Source organism: Panthera pardus, unplaced genomic scaffold (genome assembly GCF_024362965.1).
Source record: "Panthera pardus isolate Hobbes unplaced genomic scaffold, ASM2436296v1 HiC_scaffold_8, whole genome shotgun sequence".
Classification (NCBI taxonomy): domain Eukaryota; kingdom Metazoa; phylum Chordata; class Mammalia; order Carnivora; family Felidae; genus Panthera; species Panthera pardus.
In genome coordinates, this window is record NW_026527013.1 from 63,292,194 (window position 1) to 63,318,106 (window position 25,913).

Genomic DNA, 25,913 nt, shown 5'->3' on the forward strand with positions numbered 1-25,913 from the left:
AATCTCTTTATTCTGGTGGTGGTCAGTGTTTTGAAGTCTACTTTGATATTTACATAGATGCAGTAGTTTTCTTTGGATCAGTGTCTCACAACGTGTCTTTTTTCGTCTTTTTACTCTTTGCCTATCTGTATCTTTACATTTGAAGTTTAGACAGCACAGGGCACCTGCGTGGCTTAGTTGGCTAAGCATCCGACTTTGGCTCAGGTCATGATCTCACGGTTCGTGAATTTGAGCCCCGCGTCGGACTCCGTGCTGTCAGAGCCTGGAGGCTGCTTCCGATTCTGTGTCTCTGTCTCTCTCTGCCCCTCCGCTGCTCACGTTCTGTCTCTCAAAAATAAATACACGTTAAAAAAAATTAAAAAAAAAGTTTAGACAGCATATAGTTGGTTCTTGCTTTATTTTCCAGTCTGACAATCTGCCTTTTAATGTAGGGACTATTTATACTTAATATATTGAATTTATGTATTGGCACTTGCTTTCTTTTTCTTTTTTCTTTTTTTATTTGAGAGAGAGAGAGAGAGAGAGAAAATCTTAAGCAGGCTCCACACTCAGTACAGAGTCCTATTCGGGGCTCGATCCCATGTCCCTGGGATACTACCTGAGAGTCTGATGCTCAACCGACTGAGCCACCCAGGCACCCTGGGACTTATTTTCCGCTTTTGTGGTCTCTTCTGTTCTCTCCTTTTCCTCTTTATTGCCTTTATCTATGTAAATTGAGTATTTTTTATTTCACTTTTCTACACTATTGCTTTATTAACTCTACCTTGTTGCTGTATTTTGCTAACAACTTCTGCTGCTTCATAGTAGTGTATGTGTATGATGTAGCAGTGATTTCTAGAAGCAGATTTCAAGTCAAGACATAAATACATTTTTAATTTTGATGGTGTTTTCCAATTGCTCCTTGATGGGGATTATAATATTCTGCATCTGTCTTCCAAGATGTGAGGATATCTTTTTCCCTGGTGAGGTCTTATTAAACTTCGACATTTCTACCTATCTGATTTCTCATCTATTTCCTTGCTCGTTTTATTTTATATTTCATTACATTTCATTTCATTTTTAAAGTAGACTCTATGCCCAATGTAGGGCTTGAACTCACAACCCTGAGATCAGGAGTCGCATGCCTTACCAAGTGAGCCAGCCAGGTTTCCCATCTCATCAATTTTCTGATGAGAAACAATGTATCAGTACAGTTCTATTTGCATTTTTCTTATTATAGGGATGTTGAACCTATTTTTATACCTCCACATACACTTTATACTTCTTTTCCCTGTAAAATATTTATTCATGTCCTTTGTCCATTTTTCTCTTGGTTTGTAATTTTTCTTCTTGATGTCCAGAAGCTCTTTACATATTAAGGCTCTAAACCCTTTGTGATAACGGTTGTAAATATTGTTACCTGAGTTCATCATTTATTTTTTGACTTCATTACTTTTTAACTTTCATTTTGAAGTGATTATGACTTTAAAAAGTTGTAAAATGGTACAGTGAGTTTGACTTCTTCAAATCGTGAGCTTCTATGACTCTAGTACAATATCAAAACCAAGAAATTGACATTGTTACAATATTGTTAGGTAGACTCCAGATCTTACTCTATTTTCATCAGTTTTACACGCACTCATTTGTGTGTGTGTGTGTGTGTGTGTGTGTGTGTGTATCTCTATACAATTTGATCTCTTGTATAGGTTCATGTAACCACCATCACAATCAATATATATCTTGATCGTGTTCAATCGGTATCTTGTATCCGTTTAATCAATGCACAGAAAATCCTTCAGGATCTCCCTGCATAGCTGTGCCCACCCCTCTGTCTTGTCCCCAGCAGCCACGAGTGTCCTCTGCCTCCATACATTTCTCATTTTGAGCTGTAATTATATATAAATTACATTATGTACAATTATACAGCATTTAGATAAATTTATGTGAGGTCACATGAGGTGAATTACATAGACTGTAACCTTAGGAGGTTGGTTTGTTGTTTTCCACTGAGCGTGATGCTCTTAAGGTCTGTCTGTCTGTGTTGTTCCATGTGCCATTGGTCCATCCTTATTGCTGAAGAGCATTTCAACTTAGGTTTCCATAGAAGTTTTTGTCTTTTTTTTTAACAGTTATTTTACTGGTAGTTCTTTTTAAATGTTTATGTATTTATTTTGAGAGAGAGAGGGAGAGTGTGTGTGTGTGTGTGTGTGTGTGTGTGTGTGTGTGCTTTTGAGCTCACGTCTGTGCAAGCAGGGGGAGGGCAGAGATCGAGAGAGAGAGAGAGAGAGAGCGAGACAGCGAGAATCCCAAGCAGGCTCCACACTGTCAGCATAGAGCCCGATGTGGGGCTCAATCTCACGACCATGACCCTGGGATCATGACTTGACCTGAAACCAAGAGTTGGATGTGTAACCAATGGAGCCACCCAGATGCCCCAGTAGTTTATTTGTTTGTTTGTCTATTATTATTTATTTATTTATTAAAAATTTTTTTTTAACCTTTATTTTTTTGAGACAGAGAGAGAGAGACAGAGCATGAATGGGGGAGGGTCAGAGAGAGAGGGAGACACAGAATCCGAAGCAGGCTCCAGGCTCTGAGCTGTCGGCACAGAGCCGGACGCGGGGCTCGAACTCACAGACCATGAGATCATGACCTGAGCCTGAGTTGGACACTCAACTGACTGAGCCTCCCAGGAGCCCCAATTATTATTATTTAGAGAGAGCATGCCCACAAATGGGGGCGGCGGAGGGAGCAGAGAGAGAGAGAGAGAGAGAATGCGCAAAGTGGGGCTCAAGCTCACCCCAAGCAGGGCTCACCCAATATGGGGCTCAAACGCACAAACCGTGACACTATGCCCTGAGTCAGAGTCAGACGCCTAACTACCCGGGTGCCCCGGGATCCTGTTTTAAAGGGGCTTTTCCGAGGGAGACACTGCTGGAGAAACACTGACTCCAGGGTCCCCTCGGTGGCTCTCAGTTTCCTCGTCAGAAACTAAGGGCTGGGCCTGAGCGCTTCTGCTGCTTCTGATGCACTGAGGCCCTTTCTGGAACCCGGTGAGCACCGCTGGAGGCCTCCTTTGGTTCCTGCTCCTCTGAGAGGGTATTAGCAGTGGGAGCGCTGAGAGACAAGTTCCATCCCCTGGCAGGTGGCCTTTTCTTGAGTGTCATGACCCCCTGCCCCCCTCCCCTCCCCCCACTTCCTTCTATACCTCACAAGGTCAGGCATTCCTTGATAAGGGACCAAAGACAGACCTGGACTCAGGAAGGCACAACTTGCTGTCCACCCAAATCCTACTACAGTTTTGGGACTTCCCTGGGCCCGCTCGCACACGCCCTCTCACACCTGCACACGTGCGCGTGCACACTCACACATCAGTGTTTAATCCTGGGATTTTCTATGTATTGTTCCCGCCGTAAACACTTCTCATGATCTGGTCTTAGGGACAATCGAGGTACTTTTGAAATAACAATTGGAAAAAGAACATCCGACCAGCTCATTGTGACAGCGACACTTGCCTTGGAGTACAGCAGTGTGATACGGTGTGATTAATTCTGAGGGTTCCCAGCAGAGGTTCCAAGGGCCCCTTTATTTATTTATTTATTTATTTATTTATTTATTTATTTATTCATTCGTTCGTTCGTTCATTTAATTTTTAAACTTAAATTCAAGTTAGTTAACGCACAGCGTAGGATTGGTTTCAGGAGTAGATTTCAGCAATTTGTCACTTATCTATTAACACTCAGGGCTCATCCCAACAGGTGCCCTCTTTAATGCCTGTTACCCTTCTAGCCCATCCCCCCACCCCCATCAACCTCCCACTTTGTTCTCTGCATTTAAGAGTCTCTTATGGTTTGCCTCCCTCTCTCTCCCTTTTGATCTTATTTTCCCTTCCCTTCCCCTATGTTCATCGGTTGTCTTTCTCAGATTCCACATTGGAGTGAGATCATATGCTATCTGTCTTTCTCTGGCTGGCTTGCTTTACTGAGCATGATATATTCTAGTTCCATACAGTGGAATACTACTCAGCGATGAAAAAGAATGGTGTCTTGCCATTTGTGACATCATGGATGGAACTGAGGGTCCTTGGAATCCTTTCATATGAGGCGATGACAGAAGTTTTAAGTGCTTTCTTGTACTTGACCCCACTCGAGGTGAAGGCCACCCTTTAGGAGGTGAGGTTTCCGTGGAGCGTGACAGAAGGTGACTGGTGACATTTAGCGTGTGGCTGGGCCTGGCCCTGGCCCTGCTGTGTCACTGCATTGAGTTTCAGCAAATCCATGTAGATTCTCTGGGCCTCATTCTTCGTGTTTAAGTGGACTGTGCCCTGAAAGGCCCTGAATTGGTTTTACTCACGTGTCAGTGTTGTTGGATCTGTTCTGACCTCATGGCAGGTCAAATGACCGTGTCCGAGGGAGGGATCAGACACGCTTCGATATTATCAAAGCAGGCAGATTTACCTGGTGACAACTGTTACTTTGTGGTCACGGTGTTCTCTAATTTGCAAAGTGCAGGAATTGGGATTGAACGAAATCTTGTAAACTCTGTAACTCTCTAATCAGGAATAATGCCCCCCAGCTTCAATTTTTTTTCCTCCTGGATGTGCTAAATGTGATGGGACACCTGATCCCTTCAACACACTCCCAGCAGCTTGTGAAATGATTTCCTATTTTATTTTAAGTCTGTTGTGCCTTACCGATTAAAGATAAATTCCCACGGGGGGCACCTGGGTGGCTCTGTCAGTTAAGCATCCTACTTCGGCTCAGGTCATGATCTCACGGTTCGTGAGTTCGAGTCCCACGTTGGCTCTGTGCTGTCAGCTCAGATCCTGCTTCAGATCCTCTGTCCTCCTCCCTCTCTGCCCCTCCCCTGCTCTCTCTCTCCCTCAAAAATAAAAAAAAATTAAAAATATAAAAAATAAAATAATAAACATTGAAAATGAAATGAAATGAAGTCAAATGAAATCAAAGGCAAATAAAAACCCAAAGAGGGGCGCCTGGGTTGATTGAGTGTCTGACTCTTGATCTCAGCTCAGGTCTTCATCTCAAGGTCATGAGTTCAGGCCCCACATTGGGCTCCACGCTGGGCGTGAAGCCTACTTAAAAAAACAAACAAACAAACCCAAGAAAATGTTTCTCACAAATGTGACAAAGGGATACTATGTTTAAAACCTAAGTGGACAGTGGACATCCCGATGGGAAATGGACAGCGGCCTGAATATCTGGCCCACCGCTGGCCCCCTTGGAAACGGGTCTCTGACTTCTGTCCTGGTGTCCACAGGGCATCGTGAACGTGGGCCTCAGCGACACCTCCCTGCCCCGCTTGTAGAGCTGTCCTGCTCTCCAGGGGCAGAGGCCCCCCTTTCCACCTGGGGCAGAGGCCCCCCTTTCTACCCTGGACATCCCGCACCCTGCCTCTCCCCAAAGCCCCTTCTTCATGGTGCCCGAGGTTTGTTCTTTCAGACGTATAAGATGTGCAGACATGGAAATCACCACGTGGCCAGCCCTCGGTGTCTCTAGGGAATGGGGGGGGTCGCCCTGGGAGGGGCTGTCCCTCCGGGGTCAGCAATCAGCAGCCAGGTGTCAAAGCCTCGGAAACACAGAAAATAAAGTGGGTGTGGCAGCACACCCCACACCGAGTCCTTTAAAGGCTCACAGGGATGTATGTGAGTCTGTCCATCTCCCTTTTTCTTTGTTTTCCTTTTTTTTAATGTTTATTTATTATTTTTGAAAGACAGCGAGACTGAGCATGAGCAAGGGAGGGGTAGAGAGAGAGGGAGACACAGAATCCGAAGCAGGCTCCAGGCTCTGAGCTGTCAGCGCAGAGCCCGACTTGGGGCTCAAACTCATGAACTGTGAGATCGTGACCTGAGCCAAAGTCGGACGCTTAACTGACCAAGCCTCCCAGATACCCCTGATTTCTTCTTCTTCTTTTTTTTAATGTTTATTGATTTTTTGAGAGAGGGAGAGAGTGTGCACGCAAGCAGGGGAGGGACAGAGAGACAGGGAGACACAGAATCTGAAGCAGCTCCAGGCTCTGAGCTGTCGGCACAGAGACCGACGTGGGGCTCGATCCCACGAACCATGAGATATGACTTGAGCCGAAGTCAGACTCTCAACCGACTGAGCCCTCCAGGTGCCCCCACCTCCCTCTTTGGAAGCCTGCCTGTCCCTTCCACCTTGTCCTGGTGGACCCTACCTCCCCCCGCAACCAGAGGTCTCTTCTAGAATTGAAATGAGACCCCATTGTCCCTGGTGAAGCCTGTCCCAGCTCCCCCTGGTGCCCACACAGGGTCCTGCCCGTGACCGTCATGTGGCTGCATGTATCCACACCATAGGCTTCCCTCTCTCGTTCCCTTGTCTCTCCCCCTCTCCTCTCTGTCTGTCTCTGTCTCCCTGGCTGACCCCTCAGCCCCTTCCCATTTCTGGGCTTTTGCACGTGCTGTCTCCAGCCGATACGCCCCTGGACCCCAGTCTTTCCATCACTGGGCCATTTCATCTTTCAGATGTCAGCCTGAGAGAACGGGAGAGGGGGCTTGGCCTCCCCTGGGCCTGCCTGAGTGCCCTCTGGACAGACTTTCCACCCCTTGCCCGGCGGCTCGCCTGGCTGGCTAAAGCACTACGGGGGGTGGGGCATGCCTGCTCACCTCCCTCCCATGTCTTCCGCACTTGGGGCCTGGGCCGGTCATGGAGACACGGTCCCCAGCCCCTCTCACGGGGCGTGCTGAGAGAGGGAAACACGTGGGACCACCAGTAACCGTATACAGTGGCTGAGCGTCACAGATAACGGAGAGATTGATGACAACGTTCAAATTTTCAATTGGAAGGTCAAGGAGAGAGGGTGCTGCAGGGCAGGTGGGTGGAAGGGTACATGCGTGCCAGCTTGGTGGACGTCACGTGGGCACTCGGTGTCGAGCCCGCAAACCCCGAGGGAAGGGGCCCCGTGCAGAATGATGTCCATGGTACTCATTCCACTTATTTCAAGTTCGTCCAGGTTCTGGGCTGCAGCTGGCCGGCCCGGGAAGGTCAACAACCTGGCCTTCCTGGAAGAGGTGCGGGAGCTCGCCGAGGAAGTTTACGACATGATGGACAAGGCAAAGATCTTACAGGAACTTTGGGCAGGAAGATCCAAGGGCCCAGGCAAGTCTGTCTCTGAGTGTCCACCCCCGACCCGGGCCCAGGCTGAGCGTGCCCCACGGAAGCTGAGGACCCAGAGTGCCCTTAAACGTCCTATTGAAACCCTAATTCCCCTTCCTGCCCCAGGGGGTGGGGCTTAGAAGGAGGTGCTCAGTACATGGTCTCTGATCGCTTACTGAACTAATATCTGAAATCTCTTTTATCGTAGATTCTTCTCATGGCTCCAGTTTTTTGGCAGTAAGTATTTTAACAAGAATTTGAAACTTAGTCTCCGGACACATAGTGGTTAAGTTCAAAGCACTGGTTTTTATTTTATTTTTCGCATACTTCTTTTTCTTTCTTTTTAAAAAAAATTTTTTTTAATGTCTGTTTGTTTTTGAAGGTAAGAGAGCATGAGCCGGGGAGGGGCAGAGAGAGAGGGAGACACAGAATCCGAAACAGGGTCCAGGGTCTGAGCTGTCAGCTCAGCCCGACACGGGGCTCGAACCCACGAACCATAACATCATGACCTGAGCTGAAGTCAGATGGTTAACCAACTGAGCCACCCAGACACCCCATCTTCTTTTTCTTTTTTTAAGTAAACTCAACCCATAAGGTGGGTCTTGAACTCACAACCATGAGATCAAGAGTTGCACGTTCCACCGACAGAGCCCATTGGGCACCCTTGGAAACTTCTTTTTTTCTTTATTTATTCATTTGGAGAAGAGAGTGTGAGTGGGGGAGGGGCAGAGAGAGAGAGAGAGAGAGAGAGAGAGAGAGAATCCCAAGCAGACTCTGTGCTGTCAACACAGAGCCAGACTCAGGGCTCGAACCCATGAACCGTGAGATCGTGCCCTGAGCCAAAGTCAAGAGTCAGATGCTCAACCAGCTGAGCCAGCTGCGCACCCCCAAACACTTCTTTCCAATGATTTGGTTCAAGGTTCAACTAGTCCAAGGTTAGGTTTTCACATCCTATGTAGAAGCCGTATGTGAGACAGCCAAAGTCATGTTCTCAGGTGAGACTCTGGGCCTGGGGAGAGCAGAAGGTGAAGGTTGGGGCCCTCAGCAGTTGGCAGGTGACCCGGAACAGGTGGCGTTGTCAGATGGACTTGAAGTCCATCTGCTCTCAGGTTTGAGATGTGGGTGTTTGACACGTCCCTCTGACTCGCTCTGGGCACACACCCTGCAGGTAAAGGCACTAGTTTTGTCCCCAGGACATTTGACACTATCTGGATGCACTTTGGTTCCCCCCCCGCCCCCCGCCCGCCAAGGGGGAGGGGTCTCAGGACGCCGAGACAAGCACCGTGAGCCTGTGGGAGACTCAGCCTCACTGTCTTCCTCCAGCCGCACTCCAGTCACCAGCGTAAGGGTGTGCAGTTGGCCCATTGAATTTCACGGGGCTTGGGTGTTTTTTTTTTTTTGAAGTTTATTTACTTATTTTTTGAGATGGAGAGAGTGAGTGAGCGGGGGAGGGGCAGAGAGAGAGGGAGAGAGGGAATCTCAAGCAGGCTCCGTGCTGTCAGAACAGAGCCCGAGTCAGGGCTCGATCCCACGACCCTGGGATCATGACCTGGGTGGAAACCAAGAGTCAGATGCTGAAGCGACTGAGCCCCCAAGCGTTCCAGAGCTTGGGTATTTTGTGATGACATGGGAGGGGGGGAAGGATCTGTCACACGAGGGCTATGGGGACAAGGCGGGAAGGTGGCCATGAAGACAGTGCAGGATGAGTGGGTGGGCGTCCTGGGAGGCCGGGGGGAGCAGCTGGACAGGGAGTATGTGGAATTGAACTCACTTTGGCATGGCAGTCACCACTCCAGCTTTAACGGAAGGTAGGCCTGGGACAGGAAGTCTGTAGGAATCACAGACCCGCCTACGTTGGGGATGGTGGCAGTGAGTCGCAAGCCAGGGCCTCCAGAGAGGGCAGGAGGTGGCTGGCTGGCTCGTCCTTCCCACTGAAGAGGCCCGGAGGCAGCCCACCCCTCCCCCCCGCCCTTCGCCAGGGGCGTGCAGCTGTTGGGGGTTTACTGAGAACAGCACCAGATGCCGTCAGAGGGTAGTTGTAAGGCTCCTCTGGGGGTGCGGGACCCTGGGCTGGGCCTGCTGAGGGCCGTGCGGGCGCAGAGCACAGACGTGGGTCTGTCCCCTCCCAGCTGCCACCGGGAGGAGGGTATGACTCCCCTGGGGGAGCCTGGTGGCTCCGGGATAATCTGGTTTTGGCTTTGCCATTGCTAGCGTGCAGTATGAGAAGCTCGGGCATCTAGAATGATCCCAAGTGTCTGTACCACGTGCCAGGTACGAATGGGTGCTTCTGGACAGAGCCAGCCATCCTGTTAGAGTTGGAGTTTGCTTCCTGTTTTCCCCACATACCCTTTTCTCCTTTCAGTCCTGCCCTGCTGTTCCAACCTTCCCTGCTTTGGTCACAAGGCTAGTTTTTACTTATTTTTTAATTTTTACTTCTTTAGGTTTATTTATTTATTTATTTATCTATTGAGAGTGCATGTGTGCGCACACGTGGGAGGGGCGGAGAGAGAGAATCTCAAGCAGGCTCCACACTCAGCCCGGAGCCGGACTAGGGGCTCAGTCCCTCAAAATCACTGCCTGAGCCGAGACTGAGAGGCGGTCGGACGTTCAACCGACTGAGCCCCCCAGGTGCCTCACAAGGCTGGTTTTTAAAGCGGCTGGTTTATGCCTTCAGTGAGACGGATTCAATGTCACTTCACCACACCGTTGCCTGGGGGGGAAACCCTTCCAACTTGCACCCACTGGAATGAACATCTTTAATGGTTTCCCTCCATGTTTCGTAAAGTTTCATTCTTTCTTTCTTTAGTCATCCCTGCACCCAACACGGGGCTCGAACTCACCACCCTGAGATGAAGGGTTGTCTGCTTTTCCAACTGAGCCCTCTGAGCCCCCCTCATTTGTTTTTTGTTTTGTTTTGTTTTTTTAATCCAGAAGAAACATCTGGTCCGTGGTTTCTTATTCCCTGGCTGGTGTTGTCGAAAAATTCTTTTTTTTTTTCTTAAATTTTTTTTAATGTTTTTATTTATTTTTGCGACAGAGAGAGACAGAGCATGAGCAGGGGAGGGGCAGAGAGAGAGGGAGACACAGAATCAGAAGCAGGCTCCAAGCTCTGAGCTGTCAGCACAGAGCCCGATGCGGGGCTCGAACCCACAGACTGTGAGATCATGACCTGAGCCCAAGTCGGATGCTTAACCGACTGAGCCACCCAGGCGCCCCTCCTTATTTTTTTTAAGTTTATTTATTTATTTTGAGGGAGAGAGGGCACACGTGCACGCAGGGGAGGGGGAAAGACAGAGAGAGAGAGAGAGAGAGAGAGAGAGAGAATCCCAAGCAGTGTCCACATGGTCAGCGTAGAGCCTGATGTGGGACGTGAACTCACGAACCGTGAGATCATGACCTGAGCTGAAATCAAGACTCGGACGCTTAACTGACTCACTCAGTGCCCCCTATTTTCACACTATTTAAACTCCTAACCCAACGGACAGATTTTCAAATCTTGTCTGTTCCAAATAGTGACATACCGGGCACGAGTCTCTACGGCCAAAGTTTTCAGCAGCCAGCCCAGCCCCACTGTTTGGAACAGTAAAAACACAGAAGAGGGAAATTCTTGGTATTGTTTTTCTGTCAGATGGATCTCAATAAGACAGAGGAGGTGATCTCGAAATTGGAAAAGCTCCACCAGCAGCCCCACATCTGGAATTTTCTACGTCTGCTGCCGAGACTGTATGCCCAAGACACTGGCGTCGCAGACCGCATCCGCACGGGGATACGGCTCCTCCAGGCAGCTCTGAAGTAAGTGCAAGAGAAAAATCGAACCAATGACAGGTGTGTTGGGTCTTTTCTCCTCACCTTTTTCACAGGGAAATCTATATCTCTGGGAACATCTCTTGTTTGATACAAGAAAAAATCCAGGATCGCGGCGTCTTGAATTGGCTGGGACTCTCGCCTCCCTGTGGGTGCTCCTCGTCTACCTGTGTGAATATTTTATCAAGTGCAGTAATGTTGTCAGAGCCTACTCCCCCCCGATCGAAGCAATTTAACATTACATCATTAACGTTTCCTATATTCCTGTAGTTTTAATTGTTATTATTATTATTATGACGTAAAGATTTTATTTGTAAGTAATCTCCACACCCAATGTGGGCCTCGAACTCAATCCCAAGACCAAGAGTCACATGCTCCACTGATGGGCCAGCCAGGCGCCCCTTTAAATGATCATTCAAAAAATTTTTTTTAACGTTTACTTATTTTTGGGAGACAGAGACAGAGCATGAACGGGGAGGGGTAGAGAGAGAGGGAGACACAGAATCCGAAGCAGGCTCCAGGCTCTGAGCTGTCAGCACAGAGCTCAACATGGGGCTCGAACCCATGAACCGTGAGATCGTGACCCGAGCCGAAGTTGGATGCTTCACCGACTGAGCCACCCAGGAGCCCCTCATCCCTCTTTTTAAAAGTTTATTTATTTATTTTGACAGAGGATTGGAAAATTCTAAATTTGGACGCGGCTCTCCAAGTTGTTATGAAGGCGTATTTGTCAATGTAGGACAATGGAGCATATGTTTGACAGTTTGTTGGTTTGATTTATAACTTTTGTATGTGAATAGGGTGGGTATGCTTCTACACGCATCCTTGCTCTAAGCCCTGAATGTGTTAGCACGGGCAGCGAGCGGGCTCTTTGGAGACAGAATTCCAAATTAGAGGTTACTGCTGAATGTTGTTGAACCCTATCAGCTCCGGCATTCATTTTACTCCTCTGTTTTGCTTTGGTGACACAATACCAAGAAAATCTGCATGAAGTGTATTCATTATACTTCAATGATTAAATAAACCCACAAAGAACAACTACCATTTAAAAAAATTTTTTTAAATGTTATTAATTTTGAGAGAGGGGGAGAGAGAGAGAGAGAGAGAGAGAGAGAGTGCAAGCAGGGGAGGGGCAGAGAGAGAGGAAGACACAGAATCTGAAACAGGCTCCAGGCTCCGAGCTATCAGCACAGAGCCCGATGTGGGGCTCGAACTCACGGACCTTGAGATCATAACCTGAGATGAAGTTGGATGCTTAACCGACTGAGCCACCCAGACGCCCCAAGCTTGATTATTTGTAATTATACTTAATATATCCTTATAAAATGTAGATATTTAAAGAATAAAATCAGCACAATTTATATGTGGATTCCCTGAAGCCCCTTGTTCTGTGAAACAGGCTGGTGACCACTGATCGTGCCCCTGACTTATTCAGACCACAGGGGCACCCAGTGGGGGATGGGGTACGTGGTGTTCCAGGAGGGCACCTCCAAATTGTAAACGATGATCTGAACGTGAAGCAGCCCGCCTGCCTGTCCATTTGCTTTGCTGAGATGACAGCACTTTGGACCCTGGCCAGCTGTGCCAGGTGACCATTAGTCCCCAGCCCAGGGTGTGTAGGGTGGCATTTGAAGCCACGGTGAATGCCTGTGTGTCAGTGGTGGGCCACATCCCGCAAAGGGCTTTGACATGGCTGGCGGGCGTGAGTCGGTGCAGCCCCGTGTGCTGAGCTGGCTCACCTCCCTTTGCTTTTATTTTCGTTGCAGTTCCTTGGCAACTTTGGAAGATTTAGACTGGCTGCCACTCGACCACAGGTTTTCCACTGTTTCCGAAATCGCGCTGAATGTGACCCTTTCGATGCTGACGTTTCTGCAGGAGCGGGGAGCGGCCACCCCTGGTAGGTGGGCCCGAGAGCTCGTGGGAAAATTTGTTTCTCTCGTGAACTTCGTCGATAGCCAGCACAGAGCGGAGATGCTGTTCAAGAAACGACTTAATGAAAATGTCAAATGCCAAAGGATCCCATTGTTTCTGTTAATAAAAGGGAGAAGGAGACTGGAAATTTGGAACTCCGAACTGCATTTGACTTTCCACCGTTGAAATTCTGTGGCCGTTGCTAATACATGGGCTAGTTTTGATTAGGAAATAGGTGATCTTAAGATTCTTTTTAAAAAGATGTTTATTTATTTTGAGAGAGAGCGAGTGAGCGACTGGGAGAGAGGGAGAGAGGGGGGGAGAATCCCAAGCAGGCTCCAGGCTCAGTGCGGAGTCCACGTAGGGCTTGATCCTTCAAAATCGTGACTTGAGCTGAAATCAAGAGTCGGACGCTCAACTGACGAGCCACGCAGGTGCCCCTAAAATTCTTTTGTTTGACGTCCTCTAAGGTTAGATCTATCCTTCGTTCTGCAATTTGAATCTTTCCTCTCTCCTCTGCTCCTATTTGGGAGAAATATTTGAAAAATAGTGAGGCTGGCGAGAAGAGGCAGGGGGATGTGGATTTGGAAAGCCCACGAGCTGAATGAACAAACCCCTTCTGCAGGGGAAGGGATGGAATTACTTGGCTCTATTCTTGACCCACGATATTCTTTCTTTCTTTTTTTCATTGAGTGTTTATTACACTTAGGGGTGCCTGAGTGGCTCGGTCTGTTGAGCATCTCGATTTCAGCTCGGGTCATGATCCCAGGATTGTGGGATCCGGCCCGCGTCGGGCTCTGTGCTGAGCATGGAGCCTGTTTGGGGTCCTCTCTCTCTCTCTCTCTCTCTCTCTTTTTCTCTCCCTCTCTCTCTCTCCTGTCTCTCCCTCTCTCCTCTCTCTCTCTGTCTCCTCTCTCTCGTCTCTCTCTTTGCCCCTCCCCTACTAGCACGTGTGTGCTCTTTCTCTCCCTCTCTCAAAAAGAAGTTTTTATTAGAAAAAGAATATTTATTTTATGTTGACAAATAAAATTGTATGTGTTTAAAGTGTACAGTGTGACAGTTTGAGACACGTGTACATCGTGTCGTTAGTACCACAATGGCATCAGCGAGCCCATCTATCACCTCCCATAGTTAGTTACCTTTTCTTTGGTGATAACACTTAACGATCTCTTAGCAAATTTCAAGTATACGATACACTGTTATTGATTAGAGTCATCTGGGTATACATTAGGTCTCCAGAACTTACTCATCTTATAACTAAAAGTTTGCACCCTTTGACTGGTATCTCCCCATTTCCCCACCTCCCAGTCCCATAGGCACTATTCTGCTCTGTTTGGCGTATTACTTCCTGAATTGCCAACTGGACCTGAATATTTTACTTTTAGTTATCTTTTTCTCTTTCTCTACTTCTGTGTCTGTAAGGGAGATTCATGGAGCAAACTGTGGAGTTATAATTTGTACATTTATCTATCTGTCATTCCTGTACCCATCCATCCATCCATCCATCCATCCACTCATTCTCCCCTACAGTAAATGCTTATGGAGTATGTTCTATGAACCAAACACCATTCCATGAATGGGAATAAAAAACTGGATAATACATGGTTCTTGCAACAGGGAAGTCATGTTTAGTATAGGAGACAGATGTGCCAATGAAGAAAAAGCAAAACCCAGAGTAGGGATCTGCATCTTTCTCAGGAAAAGCATCAAGGAGAAGTTTTGAAGGATGAGTTCTACTTCACCAAAGACATGAGGAAGCATGGCCACGAAGAATTGTATGTGAAGCTCCCTGTGTATTTGATGTTCAGTGTTTCTGGGGTCGTGGGTGATGGTAGGAGGTGATCCAGAAAGAGACCCCGGGCCAGATCACAGAAGAACGCTGGACCAGCAGTCAGATATGCTTTGTGGAGAGATATTCCTGGCACAGATATGAGAGCTAGGTTGGGGGCAGGTAGGCCTGGGGCCAGGAGCCCAGGTTCCTGTTCTCTGAAGTCTGTCTCTTGACCTATGTAATGAGGTGGTTACACACAGATTTCTAGCCCTTCCAGACTTCTCTGGCTCCTTGGAACAACCCAACATGACGCCCTCCATCACCCCAGTCACACCCAGGTTTTTCCCTGTTGCTGGTGACTCAGCGTAGGGAGACCCCTGCCCCCAAGGAGAGCTTCTCTGCAGCTCTGCAGAGTAATTCTGACACATTCTGAGAGCAGGAGAGATTAGTGGTTACAGCTCAGGGCTGGGGATCAGATCTGGGTTTGAGTCGTGACTAAATCGAGCAATGTGACCTTGCGTGGCTCTGGATGTCTGCTTCCTTACGCCCCCAAAGAGGATAATATTACTGCACCTGCCTGGTGTGCTGTGTAGAACTCACCTGGCGACGAAAGTGCCCTCGATACGTAACAAATGCTAGCTTAAAAGTCTCAGAACCAGACTTTGACCCCTTTTATGCAAAGACAGCCAGACGGAGAGTGAGGAGTCTTGGATCCCTGGGGTCTGTCTTTTTTCAACACCTTCCTAAAGTTCCCCGTGGCCGGGCCTGTTTTGTAGGTGGCAGGACTGGGCCTTTTCCGTTGACCCACAGCGTCAACTTAAGGGCACCGAGAGGTTACGCACCTGAGAATGGTTTTGTGGTCCTTTGCACGTGTGGACACTGAGCAGACGCATGTTGATCGCGGTCTGAAGTCGTCTCGCGACGGGATTTCAGGTGGAGGCTCACCTCGGAACTTACAAGCTTTTGTGTTTGCCATCATCAGGCCCTGCTCGCAGAAACTATGTCAAGCCTCGGGGGGCGGGGGGGAGGTCTTGGAATTATATTTCGGGCATGCCATTTCCAGGTGGAGTTGCGGGATCATTTGGGTACTTAATGAGTTTTATTTATTTATTATTATTTATTTATTTAAATGTGTATTTATTTTTGGGGTGCCTGGGTGGCTCAGTCGGTTAAGCGGCCGACTTCGGCTCAGGTCATGATCTCGCGGTCCGTGAGTTCGAGCCCCACGTCGGGCTCTGTGCTGACAGCTCAGAGCCTGGAGCCTGTTCCGGATTCTGTGTCTCCCTCTCTCTGACCCTCCCCTGTTCATGCTCTGTCTCTCTCTGTCTCAAAAGTAAATAAATGTTAAAAAAAAATTAAATGTGTATTTATTTTTGAGAGAGTACAAGTGGGGGAGGGCCAGAGAGAGAGGATGACAGAGGATCTGAAGTGGGGCCTGCGCTGACAGCACAGAGCCTGCCCGATGTGGGGGGCTCGAAGTCATGAACCGCGAGATCATTACTTGAGCTGGAGTCGGATGCTCAGCGGACTGAGCCCCCCAGGTGACTCCTAATGAGTTTTCTACCTTGATTAACTCTGTTAAGGGAACTTTCATCTACGACCTTAAATAGTTTTTAGAAATGTGGTTTTCAAGACTGCAGTATTGGGACGCCTGGGTGGCTCGGTCGGTTAAGTGTCTGACTCTGGATTTCTGCTCAGGTCATGATCTCATGGTTTGTGAGATTGAGCCTTACGTCCGGCTCTGTGCCAAAGGCACAGAGCCCGCTTGGGATTCTCTGTCCCCTTCTGTCACTGCTCCTCCCCTCCCACCCCCCATGAACACGTGAATGCGTGTGCACTTTGTCTTTCTCAAAAAAAAAAAAAAAGACTGGTATTTTATGCTATGAATATACCGTAATTTACGCTTTTCTCCCATGCTAGATGCTTACCTGGTTTTTAATGTTTAATCGGTCTAAAACCAATGTGGTAGCATTGTTGTTCATTAATTTTTCTTCATGCAGCTGATGAGGTTTCTTGAGATAGATTTTTAGGAGTGAAATTAGCGGGCTCAGTGATTTGAATTTCGTGAAGTTCTTGACATAGGTTGTCATGTTTGCTCCGGAAACTCTGCGATCATTAATACCAGGGGCACCTGCTGTCCCAGCAAGCTCTCTGTGGCATCCGGTGCTGGCTCCTGTTGGCTTTTCCGACTTGATTGCGTAGCCTTTGCTCTTTATTTACTTTTCTTGTAGCAGCAAACAAGGTGTCGTTTTCCAATTTACGTCAGATGTGTCACAACGTGGAAACAACTGATGGCATAAATCGTTGGCTGTCTTGCAGACTTAGGATACACCTTGTCCCTGAAGAAGCTGGTGTGGGATCCACAGAAGGTCCAGGCTGACCTGAAGTCCCGATTTGGTTTTGATGACCTTCATGCAGAACAGATCCTGAATTACTCAGCCGAACTACAGGAGGTACGCGTTCTTGGTGCTTCTCTGTGAGAGTCCTCCTTTGAGAGTGCTCCCAGGGTGGGTGGGAGGTGGGATGGGAGGACGGAGAGCCCCTGTGCACGTCGGCGCTGCGTGGGCGTGGCAGGCCCCTGCTGGTTTGGCCTTTCTGGGAGTGTCCCTTCCTCTTACCTTGTCATTTTATCCCAGCCCCAAAGGCAGTCTGGAAGTACAGCAAAACCTTGGGTTGTGTGTTAACTCGTTCTGTGAGTGTTCCATGGGACAAGCAAGCGTTCCTAATAAATGTTAACTTGGTAAATGAGCGATGTCTTGCAACACGAGTCGTACGTGACGCCGAACGTCACGTGATCACAACTGAGCCAATGGTTCTTGAAATTCGCTTTGATATACAAGTGTTTAGATGACAAGCGTGTTTCCAGAGCGAATTAGGCTGGGAAACCGAGGTGTGACTGTGATAGGAAGTGATTCTCGCTCTTGGCACTGGCCACGGGGAGAAGCCAGGCCGGGGGAGGGAGTGAGATTCTGCAGCTGAGGCGGCAGGGAACGAGGGGGCAGGAGACGACTGCTCTCCAGGCTGAGATGCTGTCACCAGGACGGCAGGACCCGCAAGGTCACAGGCCCCCTGGACTCAGCAGATAGGGGCCTCCACTGTGCACGCTGTGTTCTGGAAGGGGCTCCGCCTGCACGGCTCCCTTTTGTCCCTTGCGCGGACACTTCTGCTCTGCGTGGTGCAGGACCCCAGAACTGTACCTCTGTCTCTGCTGCACGGATGCCCCTGGCGTGAGGGCCTTTCTGGTGCAGCTCCCGGGTCAGGGCTGAGGGACTGACAGTTTGGACGACACCTGCACCCTCCTGTTAGGGTCCCGGTCTGTGCTCAGGGCGTGGGGTTCACTCACTTTCCTGAGTTCCCACTACCTGGCACTCCCTCATGGCGCTGTTCACCTTGACACGAGCTACCGTTGGCTTTTCACTTTTGGGTTACAGGTCTGAGCGGCGAATCTGGGGATGTCACCCTGGCCTCAGCCAGGCGCGGCTGCTAACTGCCGAGTGGCGAGGCGGCTGGAAAATTCCTTCTGCCATGCAGGTCTTACACTTGGCCGGGAGACGCGGTTTTCCATTCCTCTGTCACATCTGGTGCAATTTCATGAACCATCTCCCTCCCGTGGGACTTGGAGTTGTGCCCTTTGGCATCTTTCGTGGGCGCTGTTGTAGACGGCATAGGAACGCCCCAGCTGCTGACTCTACTCCCGTATTGTCCGTATTTCCCGACCCCATTTTCTCATCAAATTACAAAGAACGTTTACCTTGAGAGGGCAGGTATTTTGAGGGGTGCCTGGGTGGCTCAGGGGTTAGGTGTCCGACTCTTGATGTCGGCTCAGGTCACGATCTCACAGTTCGTGAGTTCAAGCCCCGTGTCGGGCTCTGTGCGGACAGTGAGGAGTCTGCTTGGGATTCTCTCTCTCCCTCTCTGTCTCTGCCCCTCCTTGGCTCACTGTGTGTGCACCTGCACACTCTCTCTCTCTCTCTCTCTGAAAGTAAATAAATTAATTAAGAAAAAAAAAAAGAAAGGCAACTATTTTGAGATTAGAACTACAAGGAAAATGGTCGGGGGACAGCACAGAGCATATGTCACGGGTAGGAGTCTCCTGTGGCTGCTGGTACTAGTTATCACCAACACTGTTGCCCCACACAGCACACACTCATTACCACATGGCTCTGGGAGTCAGAAGTCTCACACAGGTCTCCCTGGGCTAAAATCTGTGTCCCCCGGTGCTGTTTCCTTGCTCTTCCAGCTTCTAGAAGCCTCTGTGCTCCGTGGCTCGGGGCCCCTTCCCTAGGCCAGCGATAGTGGACTGAGTTTTTCTCAGGATGTGTCAGCTCTGGCTCGGTTGCCTTTCCCTCCCACATTGAAGGGGCCCTGTGATTTCTTGGGGCTCGTGGATAATCTGGAATGATCTCCCCATCTCCAGGTCTGCTGGTTAGCAACCTTAAGGCCACTGGCCAACACCACTCTTAACCTATTCACAGGTTCTGGAGTTAACATGTGAGCGCCTTGGGGGACCATCACCCTGCCCCCCACCCCACGGAGGGCCCCTCAGGAGCCTGCATCGTGATGGTTTCCTGGGTCCTGCCCTGGGCCTGCCTGATTGCATGCACTGCCACTCTGGGCCTCTGCTTATGCGGCCCCCAGAGCAGAGGGATCTTTCTCTCTTCCTTTCTCCACTCCCCACCGAGCAAACAGCTCGATCATCTCTCACGGGCCCGTGGAACTCTCATGCCCTCTCTCCTGGGTGACCTGTGATAGGCACATTGATGTATCTACCTCTCACAGACCCTGCGAGTCCTGGGAGAGGGGACGGGGCCTTGTTTCCCTAACAGGTGCTGTGGCTTTGTGACTTGAGTATTAGTTCTCTGCATCCCCAAGGGAACCACAAAGGAACCAAATGGGGCTTGAATACTTTTTTTTTTTTTTAAGTTTATTTATTTTGAGAGTGAGAGAGAGAACGGGGAAGGGCACAGAGAAAGAAGGAGAGAGAGATAGAGAATCCCCAGCAGGTTCCCCACTGTCGGAGCAGAACAGGATGTGGGGCTTGATCACACAGTTGTGAGATCGAGCCCTGAGCTGAAAGCAAGAGTTGGACACTCGGCTGACAGACCCACCCAGGCCTGGGACATTGATGTTTTTTCACTGTTGCCATCAGTAGAGTTTCTGAAACGTGGCCCTGAAGTTATTGTAAATCTGTGTAACTGGAACGTCGTTCGTTCCCACACACGTAGGTATTTTTACAGAGCGACATTGCAGAAACTGCATGTAGGAGTTCATTTACGGGGCGCCTGGGGGGCTCAGTCGGATGAGCGTCCGACTCTTGATCTCGGCTCAGGTCGTGATCTCACGGTTTCTGGGATCAAGCCCCGTGTCAGGCTCTGTGCTGATCGCACGGGGCCTGCTTGGGATTCTCTCTCCCTCTCTCTGCCCCTCCCCTACTTGCACACACACACTCTCTCAAAATAAATTAAAACAAAAAACCAAAAACCAGAAGTTCATTTACAGAAATAAAGGAGATATGGTTCCAAAATATCACACTGTTTCTGACCCAGAACTCCAGTTTGAATCGTCTTTGACGGATAAAGTTAGAAGAGAAAATGTTTCCGGCAAAGTGGCTTTGGCAGGCCAAGGTGCCCACTGAACCGGGCTGGCCCCTGTTTGCTTTTGGCCGAAGAGTACAAATGAGCAATATTTGAGTCACCCTGTGTCCTCCATCCAGAGAAACCGCTGTTCCCACGGCTTGTAGGCCTTCGTGAAAAACAGAGTTCCAAAAGGCTTCCCTCCACACCAACAATATAACTGCTACTTGATCAACCTGTTAAGTTCTCCCGTCATGCAAAGCCCAGAGCCCTTCCTTTGGCAAGGCGGTGGTACTATTCGTAGAAAGGAATATTCTGGAAAAAAGCGCACTTGTAAATGTATTTCATATTGTTGCCAGATTCCCACAGATGGGACCTTGGAGCGGATCGTGTGTTCCGTCTTGTCCCGAACCTCCGAGGACGAAGCTGGCCAAGAGGGTCACCCTGGAGACTGTCACCCCCGCTGGTCAGCGGCCACAGACTACCTGGTGCACGCGGTCAGCTGGCTGGAAGTCTACAAGCAGGTGCGGTGCCACCGTGAACCCCCTCGGCGTGTCCGAATCGATCCCTCTCCTCCCCTGTCTCTCATTGTTCGATTTTATTTATTTTTAGTATTTGTGTTTATTTTTGAGAGAGGAGAGACACAGTGTGAGCAACGGAGGGGCAGAGAGAGAGGGAGACACAGAATCGGAAACAGGCTCCAGGCTCCGAGCTGTCAGCACAGAGCCCGACGCGGGGCTCGAACTCACGGACCGTGAGATCATGACCTGAGCCGAAGTTGGATGCTTAACCGACTGAGCCACCCAGGCGCCCCTATTTATTTATTTAAAATATTTGTTTTTGAGAGAGAGACACAGAGCACGAGTGGGGGAGGGGCAGAGAGAGAAGGAGACACAGAATCGGAAGCAGGCTCCAGGCTCTGAGCTGTCAGCACAGAGCCCGACGCGGGGCTTGAACTCACAGACTGTGAGATCATGACCCGAGCCGAACTGGGATGCTTCACCGCCTGTGTGCACCAACCCCCTCTCCCCGCCTTGGCGCCCCTTCAGTTTTAGTGGAGCAGGTAACACGCGGTGTAAGTGTGGACTGGAGTACCACGCAGGTCTACGCGGCTCATTGCTCTCTCTCACCGAAGCTTTAAGCCCGCAGATCCTCTCGCTTTCCCCATACGTTGTTCCCTCTTTCATCGTGTGTCCTGCCCATGATGTGCCCTTCTCCCACGTGCACCCATCGGCCTCAGCTCGCTGATGTGTCCACACAAATGTCACCAGAAAGCCTGTCTTGGACTGAGACACACATGTGCTCACGATGGGAAGAGTCTGCTTCTGGCCTGTGGGATTTCCACGGGGCCGCCAGGTGCCCTCTGTGGGCGTTCAGATGCTGGGCTCCTGCCCCTGGAGGGCTTGGGTGCCACACGGCCTGGCCCTTTACTCTTGTGTTGACAAACAGGGAGAAAGAGGCGGTGGCCTGCTTTCGTGGACGCGATGGTGTGGCTCGGAGTGCGGGGGTGATCACATACCAACAGCTTGGAGGCCGGTGGGGGGGCCTGGCGAATTCCCGGCAGGGTGTTCTTCAGCGAGCCGTGGATATGGTGTGAAGCAGGGCCTGGGTGCCAGTACCCTCCATTCACTTTACTGGACATTACGTTACCTTCTCCTCACAGGACACGTATCTTGGTCTATTTTTTTCCTAATACCTATTACTGACAAGGGTCAAAATCTCCAATAGTAGATACAAGATCGTTACCGAAATGCAGGCGTGGTTATCCACCGGGTGGCACTCCGCGTATCTGGCACGGAAAGGGTCGAGGGCCAGCGTCGGGCCGACCAGCGCCAGCATGCTGGGTGACACGTGCACTTTGTGCATTGTCTGGGCGGCCTGCCCCCGTGGTTAATGAAGGGTTATTCAGCACACACGAGTGTTCACGATGCTCGTGACGTGGGCACGCAGCGTCTCTGTTGGCACGTCGATGGGAAACCGCAATACGAATTGCCTGTAGTATCGTGATCCCCGAGTCCGCGATGCAGAACGGTACCTAGTAACCTTGTGTTCGTTATAACGGAATCGTTAAGTATGGCAACGTATTTCCACCATGGCACGCATTTCAAACGTGTCAGTTTCGCTTTTGGGGCATCCGGGTCCTGTTCAACGATGTGTGTTGTCACCTTCTCTTTTGAAAAATGGCAGTGGGTGAGGGCAGGACAGATGGCACCTCCTCGAAAGGGCCGTGTGCCTCCATCAATGGCGATTCATCTTCCAGTTCTGAACAGAAATTAAATTGTAAGGCAACTGACAGACATTCCAGTGTGCCAGCATCGTAAAAATGGGCTGTCTGTCCTCTCAAAGGCCCCGTTAATATTTCTTATGCACATGCCATCATTTCCAACGCGTTATTGTTAATAATAGTGTTTTCGTTTCCCAATGTGAAGGTGTTCGATCAGTGGCAAAAAGGCAGCCTGCTTCAGAAGGTGCTCGAAGGGGCTGCCCGCAGCCTTGAGGCTCTCAGCGATCGGTTTGTGGAAGAGACCGAGCCCCGGAAGGTGCTAGAAGCCCTGCACACTCTCCTTCTCATCCTGAGCGAAAGCTTGGCAGCAGATGACCCCAGCGGCGACCATTCATCTCCAAAGACGTAAGACATATTTTCCTGTTTGATTACTGGTTGGGCTAGCAACCCGGAACGTTACAGAGTGCACGATGAGACAGGGACAGAAGAATTCCATAAAACTGCGGCTCCACGGAGGATTTCCAGTTAGCAGCTGGGAGACGCAATTGTATAGCGGGCCATCCAGAATTGTTTGTGGTTGTCCCATCAGTTCAGATGCAGAAAACCACCCAGGGAGAGACGTGTCTGGGAAGGTGTCTGGATTTCAGGTTATGCCTTTGACATTTGTTCAAAAATGAGCAAGGGGGGGCACCTGGATGGCTCAGTCAGTTGGGCGGCCGACTTCGGCTCAGGTCATGATCTCGCGGTCCGTGAGTTCGAGCCCCGCGTCGGGCTCTGTGCTGACAGCTCAGAGCCTGGAGCCTGTTTCAGATTCTGTGTCTCCCTCTCTCTGACCCTCCCCCGTTCATGCTCTGTCTCTCTCTGTCTCAAAAAAAAAAAAATAAACGTTAAAAAAAAATTAAAAAAAAATGAGCAAGGGGCGCCTGGGTGGCTGAGTTGGTTAAGCGGCTCACTTCCGCTCAGGTCATGATCTCGCGGCATGAGTTCGAGCCCCACGTCAGGCTCTGCGCTGACAGCTCAGAGCCTGGAGCCTACTTCGGATTCTGTGTCTCCCTCTGTCTCTGCCCCTCCCCTTTCACACTCTGTGTGTCTCTCTCTGTCTCTCTCTCTCTCAAAAATAAACAATAAACACTAAAAACATTTTTTAAAATGAGCAAAAACATTTTAGAGGTCCTTTCATGTAAGGAACTGTTTTCATATCTCTTTTGAAATTTTGTATTGTCAACATATTCTCATAAGATCCAGAAATATGTCGGAAGCAGGAGAAGGTAGATCTTGTGGCTGCTTCGTTTTTGAGATCAGCAGAATTGACTCACGGATTGTCAATTCTGCTGCGACACTGGATCTCTGTCTTCAGTGGGTCCCGTCCTTGGCGGTAACTTGACCTGGTTGCAATCCTGCGTTGACTCTCCTTGGAGGAGAGCAAAAGATTTCTCAATGTTGTCTCAGAAGGGTTCGTTTCAAGCTACAGGTTGTGGAAAGTTTTGCTCCTGTGCCTCCTGAAGGGAGGATTGTGTGATCAGAACTGCACGGGCCATGTCGTGTTCTCATGACCTACGTGACATACACGTGCATAACTGGTTGCACTTCCAACCCCCTCTGCCTTTTTCTGGAACCCGGTGAGGAAGCAGGATCTTGTTGTCGAAGGTCTACTTTCCTGATTTACCTTAGGGATTGCCCTGGTACTAGCGATGGAGCAGGTCACTTTAATGGCCCTACAACCCTCCCACACACGCCCTGGCATTTTGGCCCAGGGGACAGAGAGCCCCAGGAGACGCCAGCTCTTAGCTCCTTCAGGGATCGGAGACGTGAGGGACTGCACCCCCTCGGAGGATTAGGTGTGCACAGCCCGTGCTTTCCCTGCCCCCACTCAGGGTGGGAACCGGCTGCTGTGTGTGCTGGGCAAGCCTCCCTTTGTCTCTGCACACACATCTGTTATACGGCCGTCTGTGACCCTCGCACTAGTGGCCGTCGGGTTTCTACCTCCCCACCCTGATGGTGCCTCTCTGGTTATCGGGCTCTTGGTCCGCTGCAGGGTTCACACGAGACCCCCCAGGAGCCCCGTGCCTTCAGCTGTAAGGAAGGATCTGTCCCCCTTGGATGGCTGCAGCGGACCCAGCAGGGAGACCCCGTGGTGGGAACATGGCACACTTAGCCGCTGCTCACAGGCGCCAGCCCGTTCCCGACACCTCGCCCAGCATTGTCTTCTCTCTCCTAAACTCACCTCCCTTCCCTCCATCCTCCCTTTTACAGGCTCACTGAGTTTCCTACAGATCTTCTAGGTTCTTTCATGTCTTGTGAAGCCTGTGTGTCTGCAGCGGGTTGCTTCCTGGGGTGTAGACGTGAGCCCCACAGCGGCGGGTGTCACCCGTGAGTGACCGTGGCTCAGATCCCTGCATTGTCCTGTGCTGTGCATTCGCATCTGACCCCCTCCTGGCGCCCCCTCCTGGCGCCCTCCAGCACGTCCTTAGCTGCGTCTGTCGCTCTCTGTCCTTCTTTCAGACCTGTGTCTGGGGCTGCCTCCCCCTGTCCATCCATGGCTGCTCTTTAGTTTACGCCCCTCCGTGTGTCAGTCCCTCAGTCGCCCACAGCCTCCTCCTCCAGGTCCTCGTGAGACCCGCACCGCCCTCAGTGGGACCCCGCAGCCCCCGTCTGACGCCTGTGGTCCAGGACGCTGCAGCTCGTTACTTCCAGCCTGCTCTTGGCAGCTGCTCACACCTTTTCTCTTCCAAGTCACAGCTTCCAGCCAGAAGAAGTGGGAAACCCTGCGGCCCATGCCTGTGCCGGGCACCGAGGATGCCGGCTTTACAGGCAGGACCTCCTGCCCCAGGGCGATGAGATGCGGGAGAGGCCAGCCGGCGTGGGCACGGGGTCAGGTGGGGCCGGGGCTGGGGGTGGGGGGGCATGTGCCACCTGTCACTGGGCTGCGGCCACAGATGCCTGGCACGGGTGCCCCCGGCAGCATCTGGGCCTCTCCTTCCAGCTCACGGAGGATTCCGTGTGCTTGCATAGATGCCTGAGGGTCGGTGCCCGCCTGCTGGGGCACTTGCCACCCCCCCACTGTGACTCCCCATCTGGCTCTTTGCTTCCACATCTGTTTGCAATTTCAGCTCCTATCGTTGCAGACTTTCCAGCGGCTCCTCTGGGGTGTTTCTCCCCTCTTCCCCAGTGAGGCATCCTCCTTGTGCAACAGGCAGCCCCTGAGGCAGGGAGAGATCTCCGGCTCCCTGGGGTAGCTGCACAGCCTGTCCACCCACCCGCCCCTGCCGCCCTGCCCCCTCTCGCCCCCTCCCTACCCCCAGCCGCTGCCTGCCTTCTCAGGGAAGCTGAGGAAGGAAGGAAGGAAGAAGGCAGCCGCTGCCTGCCTTCTCTGCAGCTGGTCGCCTGGGTTGCTCCTGTGTCTGCGAGAGTGGACTCCCCTTTGCCTCCTCTCCCCACCTCGCTGGTACCCAGCGACCTGGCTGGCGGTCCTCCCTGGACCTTCGAGAATCTTACAGCTGCTGCTAGTTCGCTTTTGA

General features: G+C 50.5%; 1 protein-coding gene across 1 annotated transcript in view; it reads left to right on the plus strand.

Annotated features, from left to right (window-relative positions):
- Positions 1–25,913, plus strand: part of ABCA13 (ATP binding cassette subfamily A member 13) — a 396,309-nt gene that overhangs the window by 39,135 nt on the left and 331,261 nt on the right. The window contains exons 4-10 of the mRNA XM_019450998.2: positions 6,961–7,115; positions 7,321–7,349; positions 10,741–10,904; positions 12,683–12,813; positions 16,918–17,051; positions 20,531–20,695; positions 22,601–22,800. Of these exons, the coding sequence (XP_019306543.2) occupies positions 6,961–7,115; positions 7,321–7,349; positions 10,741–10,904; positions 12,683–12,813; positions 16,918–17,051; positions 20,531–20,695; positions 22,601–22,800 (978 nt within the window). The remainder of the gene's footprint in view (positions 1–6,960; positions 7,116–7,320; positions 7,350–10,740; positions 10,905–12,682; positions 12,814–16,917; positions 17,052–20,530; positions 20,696–22,600; positions 22,801–25,913) is intronic.